The sequence below is a fragment of the Pezoporus occidentalis genome, unplaced genomic scaffold (genome assembly GCF_034315485.1).
Source record: "Pezoporus occidentalis ecotype Australia unplaced genomic scaffold, CSIRO_AGI_Poc_V1 ctg184, whole genome shotgun sequence".
Classification (NCBI taxonomy): Eukaryota; Metazoa; Chordata; class Aves; order Psittaciformes; family Psittacidae; genus Pezoporus; species Pezoporus occidentalis.
Window position 1 is genome coordinate 571,581 of NW_026913683.1, and position 10,920 is coordinate 582,500.

General features: G+C 53.3%; 1 protein-coding gene across 1 annotated transcript; it reads left to right on the forward strand.

Moving 5' to 3' along the window:
• The first annotated feature begins 6,896 nt into the window (after positions 1 to 6,896).
• EVX2 (even-skipped homeobox 2) lies at positions 6,897 to 9,901 on the forward strand. Its single transcript, XM_062615871.1, has 3 exons — positions 6,897 to 7,320; positions 8,449 to 8,708; positions 9,248 to 9,901. Exons 1-3 carry the CDS (start codon positions 6,897 to 6,899, stop codon positions 9,899 to 9,901), a joined length of 1,338 nt encoding a protein of 445 aa, XP_062471855.1.
• Positions 9,902 to 10,920: the final 1,019 nt, after the last annotated feature.

Here is a 10,920-nt window from a genome sequence, read left to right on the forward strand (position 1 = left end):
GGCCTTGCACATCGCGGACGGCGGCGGCTCGGTCCCCGGCCGGGCATGATGCAAATGGTTATTTGCCTCCAACAGGTTGGATCCTGGCGGTACGTTTATAAAAACGAAGTCCAGGTTGGGAGGGGGGACGGGGGTGGGGGCGGCCGGCTCCAGATTAGTTTGCCGCAGGCCGGGGGGCTGCTCATAGGCTGCTGTCGAAACATGTGACCCTCCCGCTGCCCGTACTGCCCCTTTCGCCTAGCAGCCCCCCGGTTCGCACCGGCGGAGCCCCCCCCCCCCCCCCCTTCCCACCCCCGCCCCGCCGCCGAGCTCCCGCCCCGCCGCGGCCCCGGCGCTGGGGAGGGGTTGGGCGGACGGGCGGCGGAGATGCCCCTGCGGGCCAGCCTCGCCCCCGCCGCTTTCATCCCCTCTTTCCTCCTGCCTGCAGCTTCAAAAGGGCCAGGGAAGGACCATGAACCTCCGCTGGCACTTTTGAAGCCGCAGGCAGGGGCTCTGGTCGAAGGCGAGGGCAGAGATCTGACCGGATCCCCGGGGAAGCCTTCCCCAGCTCATTGCTGTGTTTGCGGCAGGGTGAAGAAAACCCCAGCACGGTTTTTGTATCCCATCCTCCACACCTCCTTCCTTCCCGGACATGTATGGAGTAGGAGGGCTTTGTTGTGGGGAGAAGGTAATCCCGGCTCCACTGGGCTCTCGGTCCATAGGAGATCCCTCTTTTAGCCCCCCCCCCCCGATGTCGCTACCAGCCAGGAAAAGGCACCAGGGCTGTGTGCAGCACAAGATGCTAAACCTGGCATTCATTAGATGTGGCTTTTATACCATTGCAGTGTCAGTCCGTGTCGTGGTAAGGCAGACTAGTTAAATCGCAGCATTTGCTAAGGCAGACTAGTTAATAGCAGCATTTGCTTGTGCTGACGGCTGTTCTGGTGGTGACTACCCAATGCTGTGGCAAATCCTTCTGTCGTCTCTCTAGACTCTCCAGCTGGGTCGAGGTGGAAGTTGCAGCAGTGCGAAGAGCTCGAAATAGAGAAAGCAGAGAAGACGAGTCTCTGCCCCTCTGGGCCGGCTCCTGTCGCTCCGCGGTTGTGTATTACAGACATTTAGCCCTGTCTGCGGCGGGGAGGGCAACAAGTTACGGCAGCTCCGCTGGGAAAGGCAGGGAAACTTCGCGCTCTCTGAAAAAAAGTAGAGCTGAGGCCGTGTTTGCTGTCCCGACGGAGGCTCAGGCGCAGGAGAGAAGAAGCAACTGCCGTAGAGGTGAAACACAGTGCTGACAAGATCTGGGGTCTGTGGGTGACTTCTCAGGGCAGGCGGTGGGCATCCCCCTGACTTCTGGGCTGACGCGGGCGCGGAGGGGACTAGCAGTCTAGTAGCCGTCGGCAGTTTCTGGAAGCCGGGTGGAATGACAAAGGGTGCACATCAACAACCGGATGGCAAACACGTTCTAGAGTTCTAACCAGTTAACTGCTATTAATCTTTCATAATCAGCTGAGTGAGCCAGGCGTGATTAGGGGTTTCCCTCGGTTATAAATGGAGTCAGTATTTACTCTCAGAACATGAAACCATATATAATTAGGACACTTTGTCGAGGCACAAGTTTCTCATCCTTTTATTTCCCTGTATGCAGCTTCCTAGTGAAAGCATTGCTAACGCACTGAAGTCTTGAGAAATGAGAGACTATTTCTCCGGACATCTTTCCATTTGATTTTCCATCTTCCGTTGTGCTTCCCATTGCCATAAATGCAATGAAATTTTCTTTCTCGTCACGACATTTTAAATAAGGCCGACGAAAGAAATGAGCACCTAAAGCTCAGGGATTCGGAGCTTGAGCTTGAGCTCCGAAACATCAAAACAAACCACGGTGCAACTCTATCCAACGAGAGCCCCTCGGTGTCCTAGAAAACAGTTTCTTTGAGAGGGTTTACGACAAACAACAACTCTATAATGAGCCGTTTTGTGGAGGGTGTAGAAAACAGCACTGACTTGCACGGCAGGATATTATGCACACGAATAAAAATAATGAGCTCATAAGGCAAAGTCGGATCTCTGGGAGCATCCGCCCATTTTACAAGTGACAGGACACGTCCTGCACCCCCGGCCCCAGGGGTAGTGCAGGGCTCCGTGCTGCCGCCCCAACCCCAGTCCGGAGCCACCCGCTGTCCCCGTTGCCAGGGCGGGACAGTCCTCACCGAGAGTTAGCTCAGCTACAGGCAGGTTGATGTGCCGGTGTGGCCGGGCCTCCGCTGCGGACACTACTTGCCTTCCCGCGGAGCCGCTCCGCATTACCTATTGACACATTGCACGGGAATCTGGGTAGCACACGAAGTAGATAGCATCGCTGGCTGTGTTCTGCTCCCGAATAATAATAAGTGGGTTTTGGTTATTTTTGTTTCCCACTCCCTGAAATAATCTCATTTCCTCAGATACATTTGCTATGATTTAATGGAGTTAGGACTCCACTCAAGTTTTAGGACAGTCTTTTATTATTTGCTCTCTGTCTTCCGCCTGGTCTCTCCCAGGAAAAACATTTTTTTCAGCTGTTTCAGGAAGTAGCTTCTCTTGTTAGTGTTTATTGTAGGGAGAAAAAAAAAATAGTAAAAGAAAAAGAAGGGGAAAAGGTCTTCCAGGACAAACGGAGAAGGTAAACTAAGAGAAAAAAAATCGGCTTATACTTCCCTCAAACCTTGCCCCGTGCACACTGCGTTCCGTTACCTTTTAACTTGCGTGGACTTTTAATAGCTAAACAGAACAGAAAAACTTTTATTTTCCTCTGCCCGAATTACGATAATGAAAAGCTTTAGCAGCAACGTGTGGAAAAATAAACTACTTTTCCCCTCCAGATCCGTGCCATAGTTTCTCATATCTTTATTTATTTCGGCTTTAAATTTTCCATTTCGAGCCGGACGGAGAAAATTTTCTCAGGACTCTCTGCGCCCTGGCCCAGACGGAGAGCTGACGGGCGATAGAACATTGCGGGCGTTGAACTTGAGCTCTAAGGTCACGGGCGGTGCTGGCCGCTGCCTGACTCCCACCTCCCCTCTGAGGCCACACGGGGACCTCGGGTACTCAGACCCTGACGCCGACGCGACCTAGGACGAAGAATCGGCTGGGTCGCCTTGCGTCGGGAGTAAGGCTTTATCGTTTAAATTGAAACCTGTTTGTGTGCAAAGGCAGCCCCAGAAGACATCATGTAATCATTAAGCCCGCAAAAGGGGATGTCCGCATGGGAAGCAAGGGGATGGACGGTGCTGCCGGACCCGCGTGACTCGGGACACACCGGGTTCGTGCCCTGTACCGCTGCAGGGGTGACATTTCAAGGAGAACCAGGACTGAACAGGAGGCAGACTCCCCGCGGGTGGCCCTGCACCACAATCTGAACCGGAGGGGAGAGTCGGAGCTGAGCGACAGCGGGGTGCGTACCGAGACACGTGGAAGCCGGGGAGCTGCACTGCCAGGCGGCCTGCGGCGGGCAGGGCAGGCAGAGCCCGCGGCCCCGCTGCGCAGTGCCACCGCAGCGCCGCCAGGTGGCGCCGCAGAGCCTGCCGCCGGCGACGCCGTGGGCTCCGTGTTCCCCCCGCCCGCTCCGCAGGGTCCGCCGTAGCAGCCCCGCTCCTGCGGCACCCCCCGGTAACCAATGCCCCCAGCGCCGCAGCTCCGGAACCCTGCAGCGCAGCCTGCTCCCCTCCGCGGACACTGTCCCAGAGACCTTGCGCTGCCACGAGTAGCTGCTGGTGCCCCGGGCCCCTGTTGGCAGCCTGCCCCACCGGGGAGGAGGAATCAGATATTCGTGTCCGTTTTCCCAAGCACGCTCGGAGTCGTGAAAAGCTGACCGAGGTGTTGTTTGGCTGATTTCATACGAACTTCATTTCAATTAGGTTGCGTGACCTCTTTTTCCCAGCTCAGATTTAATAAACGGGCACTGAAATGTTCTTTGATGCCTTGAGTAATAGCTTCCAAGGTAAAAGTGCTAAGACTTTTGGCCATAGGCCTAAGCAGCCATTTAAACTTACAAGAACAACTGAGTAAACAGCGTCTGACAAAACCTCGCATATTTTGGCGGTCTCTGAAACTTCCTCCCCCATTGCTCACTAATATCTCTCTGATGCTGAAGGTTCTTTAAGCCGAGCTGTTGGTTTTGAAGTTCTATAAACATATGTTGAAAGATTTTTAGGCTGTGCTATTGTTGTGGGGGAGAAAAAAAAAAGCACGATAAACATCAGTGCGGTAAATGCCTCTAGTTTGCTGGGAATATAAATATCAGATGACTTGTTTATTAGTGAGCTGACAGTTTGGGGTGAACTGATTAACTGCATGGCAGGGAACAGTTTTGTTACCTCACATCTACTTAGTGGATTATTAACGTCTTTTATAACGTCATTTCCCTTGCATATGAGTGTAACTATATTTTAAGATACACTGTATATAACTTAAGATCAGTATTATTAAAAGGTGCAAAATATAACATAACACTAATAAAGATCATTCACAGCCACACTTGTGTGTAACATTTTTCTCACATTGGGGCTTTTCCTTTAGTCTCTACCATCCGCACCGAATAACATAAAATGCGTTCCCTCCTCTTTAGTGGTGCAGTAACATTTCTGGAGTGTAATGTTATGCCGACTCTGGTTGTGCACATACAAGCACACGAGTGCCTCCGAGATGTGGCATCTCGTCTGCGGTTTCCGAAAGAGCAGGGGGAAAGATGCTCTCCCTGTTACAGCCCTTAAGAAAACAGACGAGGGCGCCAAACGACAGCAATAAACCTGGCCGCAGGCTTCCGCTCCTCCTCCCGCGGGCGCGGCGGGGTAACGGGGGCTCAGAGACCCCGGCCGGCCTGCGAGCCACCCTGCTGCCCGCTCAGCCACGCTCGGTGGGTGTAGCAGAGGGGACACCCTGCCCTCCGTCCGGCCGGGGGGGCAGCTCAAAGCCGGGAGACGGGGAGCGGCGGGTAGCCTGGGGGTCTACCCTCAGCTTGCGCCTAGCTCCGTTCCCTTCCGCATCGTTCGCGGGCGAGGAAAAGTTATTTACTTTTATCTGGGTTTGGGCCTGTAAAATGCAGGACACCACACTGCAGTCTAAATTTACATTTCAAAGGGCTGACATAAAACGCTCCTTAATAGAAGGCTGGATTTTGCAAACAACGCCTAGAATGTTTCCCAAATATTTGGTGGAATGTTTAGGGAGACTTTAACACATTATTAAAAAAAATCTGACAAGTATCCCATTTTAGATCTATGAATCATGCGCAAGAGCACAAGAACTTAGGAGATGTATGTGACTAACATTAGCAGGAACAGCTCTCGCAAAAAAATCAAACCCGCATTTAATCACAGGAAACATTGGGGTGTTTCTCCGGGAGATGAAACTCAGCTTTTTAGGGTCTAAATACTAGATGATGTGGGTGAAAAAAAATCACTGCGAGAATAAAGATTGGGCAGCTACCGAAGCGCACTCCAGAGATGCTAACGACAAAGGATTTATCTTCGTTTAAATGGTTGCCATCAGCGTCATTATTACTAGCAAAGTTATCGCTGAAGGGAGACTTTCCGACTGTCACGCCTGCCGAGCGCGGCAGCCCGTGTTCCCTGCAGAGCGGCACCCTGGAAAGAGCGGAGGGATGAGCTGGCTGAGCCACAGGTAACTTTGGAGAGAGGGTGCTAGAGGTGGTGTCTCTGCTAGCTCGAAGCCTGCGGGCACTAAACCCCCATCACTTATTTCTATTGTTATTTTTAAATTCTTTCAATACGTAGACATTCCTGCCGGTGGGGAGGGAAGGAGGCGAGGGCTGGAGAGAAACCCTCCGGGAGGATGGAATGGCACGGCAGCGGAGTGTTTGAAAATCACGAATGCATTTAGTGTCCTTCTGTTATTTTCCCCCATCACACTGTACAACAGCCAGTGTTGTTCCAGAGGGGAGAATAAATCGAAGGCTAGCTTCATTGATAAGCAGGATTTTAAAAAGTAAAAGAGAGATCGTCTTTAAAGATGCAACGAAGAAAAATACTTTCGAATTTTAATATATTAGATTAAAAACAAATATTTTAATTTCCAGGATCAATGCGCGCCGGAAGCAGCGGTCTTACAAAGTCTGGGTATAAGGTTCGCGTGTATGAGGGTTGCGTGGGGGTGTCAGGGTAAATTCCTAAATAAAAGTACTAATGTGGTCTGGAAATGGGAGGGAAGAGCAAAGAGATAACAGCGGCAGGAGGTTCTCAGTCCTCTGGTCCTCTTCCAGCATTTCCTCGCTTTGCGATCTAAAATCCGCCTCAGAAATAATAATAAAGAAAAGCATTATCTAATATTTAACATGTAGTTCTGTCCGAGGACAAATGAGAGAGAAGCTGCATCATTAGGACCTAAAAGGCAACAAAACAAAAATCAGAGCATAATGATGCACCTAAATGAAGGGGGAAATGTTGCACAGCTCATTTTATTAATCAGACTGTCAATTCCACCCCAGAGGCCAAACCCCAGAGCAATTCAAGCAAGATCTGATCAAGCTAAGGACAAGAGCTTTACTCTTCACTTCTTGTCTTTCTTTCTTTCCACCTGGATATATTTGTCTGCTCTGAAGCCGCCTTCATTATCCACTGACAGGAGCTTGTATTTATTTGCTTATAAACCTGTTACAATAAATGATTATTCGAACAGCGTCATTCGTACCTTAATGACGAGCACCACTTTTTGATGAATGACATTTCGGGCTAGAAAGGATGTATGGGTCATTTTGACCAGTCATTCCCTCGCTTTGGCATCCCACAATTTTTACACCTCCCTCAAAAAGAGATAATAATATTTAGAGACACTTGCCGGGCTGAATGTGAATTAGCCCCTGCTGCAGCTCATCATTAGTACAGGACCAGCCCTGCAACTTTGACATTTTTTATAAAGCTGAGATGATGGAAAGAATAAGAAAAGAGATGATCCTGATGGAGAGAGGGCTGCACAGCCCTACAGCTGGCAAAAGGCTCTCGAATTTGTCAGACTCAGCTGGAAATGCGGTGCTGGAGGCCCTTGAAAATTCTCCGCACAGTGGTCGCCTCAGCCCGAGACTGACTGCCGCTTCCCTGCACAGCGCTATAGGGGACATCTCTGCCAAAGGCAAATTTGAAATAGACACTTTATTCAATCTTCAGCATCCCAGCAGTGAAAGCACCGTCTCCTCCGAAATCCCGCCTTCGGAAAGCAGGAAGAAAATCAACCTTTATTCCGAAGTTGCTCAAGAGGCAGATATGAACAGTGATGTGGAGGTGGGCTGCTCTGCGCTCCGCTCCCCAGCCAGCCTCACTTCCTCCCAGCTGAAGGAAAACAGTAACAAAGGTAACTCTCCCTTTATCATCTCCATCTAAGCCCCGCACTTTGCCAGCCGGCTTTAAAAAACAAAGCAAACCCACCACCACCGCCAAAGTTGCTCGCCTCTGCACGGGCGCTCTCTCTTCTGCGAAGACAGAGCTTCAGGCTGTAAAATATTATTGCAATTACAGCGCTATCCCGATAGCCGAGACACACTGCCCGGGTACGTGCGTGTGTGTGTGCATGCTATACAGATATATAACCGGAATATATGTGGGCATAAATATCCACCCATCAACATTTAGGGAAAGCTTTCTCCTCATTTTCCCTTGCCCTTTAGGAGCTCTCCGCGCCTCTCGAGCTGTATATGTATGTATATACAGACATAGATTAAATTAGAGAGAGGGTGGAATGCGAGGAAAGTGCTAGTATTTGTCTGTGTGTGTTCTGCTCTGTGTATATGCAACGTGCCGTCTGTGTCCACCTCGGGTAATTGGGCATTGTTCACTTTTCCTTTGCTTGTAACAGGGGGTTTGAAACAGCCTTGTCGCCTTCCCTGCACTTTGCGGGGCATGGTGACGGACGGTGGTTGTTATTATTGCTGTAATTGGGGAGGGGGAGCCAGGTGAGCAGTGGATTTCCTACGGGCCACAGTGCATGCCTTTTTTGTCAAATGTGCCAGGGAAAGGAAGGGGTCCTGGACGTAACTATGGAGGAAAAAAAAAGGCTCTTATGGCTGCTTTTATTTCTTAAGTCTCAAACGAAAATAAGAACTGCAGTGGGAGGAGAGAAAGCCAGCTCCGAGCCCTGTCTCCTCGCAGCCCGGAAGAGCTGCACCAGCCCAGGCCAGCACCCTCGCCCGCTCTCCCCAGGGCTCGGCCAGCCTGCAGTCACCAGCCCCTACCCCTTCTGCTGAGAACCACGGGGTTATAAAGTGACTCAAAAAGAAAATAACCAAATCCTTCCCAAACAAACCCCCAGACTATACCCTCATCCCCTCCCCAATCCATCTTTATCGATTCTATCAGGAGCAGTGATTTGTAAGGAGGGTGGTTGGCCTGAAGGACGGGCGCCCAGGGCCGGGTCCTGCTCGGCCCGGCCGGGCTGTTGGGGACCGCCTCGTTGTCCGCTCTCACCCATACGCTCGCCCCGCAGGCTACGCGGAGAGCAGCTCGGCACCCAGCACGCCCGCCGCCACCGTCCCCTCCACCGCCGGCGGCATCGGCAGCCTACACAGCGGCGGGACGCTGGGCGGCTCGGCGGCGGGGGCCGACCAGGTGCGGCGGTACCGGACCGCCTTCACCCGCGAGCAGATCGCCCGCCTCGAGAAAGAGTTTTACCGGGAGAACTACGTGTCACGGCCGCGGCGCTGCGAGCTGGCCGCCGCCCTCAACCTCCCCGAGACCACCATCAAGGTACGACGCGCCCCGCGCAGCCCCGCGTACCCCGGCTCCCTCGGGCCGGCGGCCGGCTTCTCTCCGGGGTTGAGGGCCCGCCGGGCCCTTAGGTGCACTCATCCCTTGTGCTCGTTTGCCGCTCCACACCTCACACTTTTCGTTTGCGTTTTAAGAAGTTATTTTCCTCATCGTTTTTTATCGCGTTAGCACATTTTGTAAAGAGAAGAGGGGAGGAAAAATAAACGCAGCTATTAAACACGGCGGGATAAGCGCGTCAATATCTTAAAGACACAGCCCTGCGTGGAGGGAGGGGGCGACTGAAGGGGAAATGTTTATTCAGACCGAAGGGTCCCCCCCGGACCCAGGGGACTGACTGTGCCCACCGGTCCCCTAGGGCAGGGTCACAGGACACAGGCAGGAGAGAGGTCTTCTACAAGCGGTATGGCCACAGGCCGCACCGCCTTGGCGCTGGGTACTGGTGAGTGCCCGGCGACGGGTGCGGTGGGGTGAGGAGTGGAAAGGCGCTGAGGCCGGACTGTGCTTGTCTCCCCGCGCAGGTGTGGTTCCAGAACCGGCGGATGAAGGACAAGAGGCAACGCCTGGCCATGTCTTGGCCTCACCCGGCCGACCCCAGCTTCTACACCTACATGATGACCCACGCCGCTGCCACAGGCAGTCTGCCCTATCCCTTTCACTCCCACGTCCCACTCCACTACTACCCGCACGTCGGGGTCACCGCCGCAGCAGCTGCCGCCGCCGCCTCAGGGGCAGCCGCCGCGCCCTTCGCCACCTCCATCCGCCCGCTGGACACCTTCCGGGCCCTCTCGCACCCCTACTCCCGCCCGGAGCTGCTCTGCAGCTTCCGACACCCCGGCCTCTATCAGACACCGGCCACCGCCGGCCTCAATAGCAGCGCGGCCGCCTCGGCGGCGGCGGCGGCGGCGGCAGCAGCAGCTGCGGCGGCGGGGTCGGGGCCGCCGGGGGGCTCGGCTCCCTGCTCCTGCCTCAGCTGCCACAGCAGCCAGACGGCAGCAGCGGCGGCGGCGGCGGCCTCGGCGCTGGGCTCAAGGGGCGCCGCTGCCGCCGACTTCCCCTGCACGGCGGCGGGGCAGCGCTCTGAAAGCGGCTTCCTGCCTTACTCGGCCGCCGTGCTCAGCAAGGCCGCAGTCGCCTCGCCGGATCAGCGGGAGGAGGCGCCGCTCACCAGATAACTACCGGGCCCGGCGGCGGGGGGTGTTTTGTACAGGGGTCAGGGTTGGGGGGGGCGGGCCGGGGAGACCCCGGCCTCGGCCAGAAGGTTCCGTCTATTTTTTTATTGCTGACCGGCGGGGAGGGCGCTCCGCGGATCTTGCGCCCCCGCGGAGGCGGCCCCGCGGTGCGCGCTGCCGTGCAGTGCCCGGTACCCGGCGCAGGGCCAGCGGGCGCAGGGAGGGTGATGCTGCGGAAGGGAATGTGTTTCTTGGTTTTGGTTTTGTTTTTTTTTTTTTTTCTTCCTTTTGGTTATTATTTCGGTTTGAGTTCGACAAAACGGACAATGTCTCGTGCGACGAGCGGTAGCTAATGAGGTTGCCGCAGCCGAGCCAGTAACGGGAAGGGAAGTGTGAGATTGACAGGATGGGGAGAGGCATTTTTTAAACTCACGCTTTCTAACTACCATCATCCACACTATCTGGGAAATACTTGAATCTCTCTAGGTGTAGGCTGTTGTCCTGAAGCATTTACTTTCCAGACACTTTTCTAAATCTAATTATTTTTTCTTCGCGTCTTTCTCTCCTCCCGATAAAACGGCTCTTGGATTTATTTCTCACGCATCTCTATCGCGTCTTTGCCTCTGAAAAGCCACCACTGGGTAACTGAGACCTGCTATACCAAACCACTGCTACTGGAGGGACTTCCTTGAACTTGAAGAAAGGCACATCAAAAACCACCAGTGTTACTGCCATGTCAATTTTGATGCTAATAATGTGCAGATTATGACGAAAATTGCCAATCATGTTCTCTGATGGACCTCCTTTGAATGTGGAATTGGAAAAAAGTTCCCCGCACAGAGACCTGCTGTCAAGTACTAACAACCCGCTAAGGGAAGTCATTAGAAGAGACAGATAAGAGACTTGGTACATAAAACATTGTTCTTGGTGCATAGAATGTATGTTATTTAATGTTATCTCTGTTACCTGAAGTGATTTCGCACAAGAAAGCCACTTTCTTATCATCTCAATTGCCAATTTTC

What these genes read in the sequence shown, in the direction of transcription:
- EVX2 (XM_062615871.1), top strand. Translation starts at nt 6,897, where the DNA reads ATGATGGAAAGAATAAGAAAAGAGATGATCCTGATGGAGAGAGGGCTG. An exon ending in GAAGGAAAACAGTAACAAAG is followed by an intron (nt 7,321 to 8,448) that starts GTAACTCTCCCT and finishes CTCGCCCCGCAG; the next exon opens with GCTACGCGGAGAGCAGCTCG. An exon ending in TCCCCGAGACCACCATCAAG is followed by an intron (nt 8,709 to 9,247) that starts GTACGACGCGCC and finishes CTCCCCGCGCAG; the next exon opens with GTGTGGTTCCAGAACCGGCG.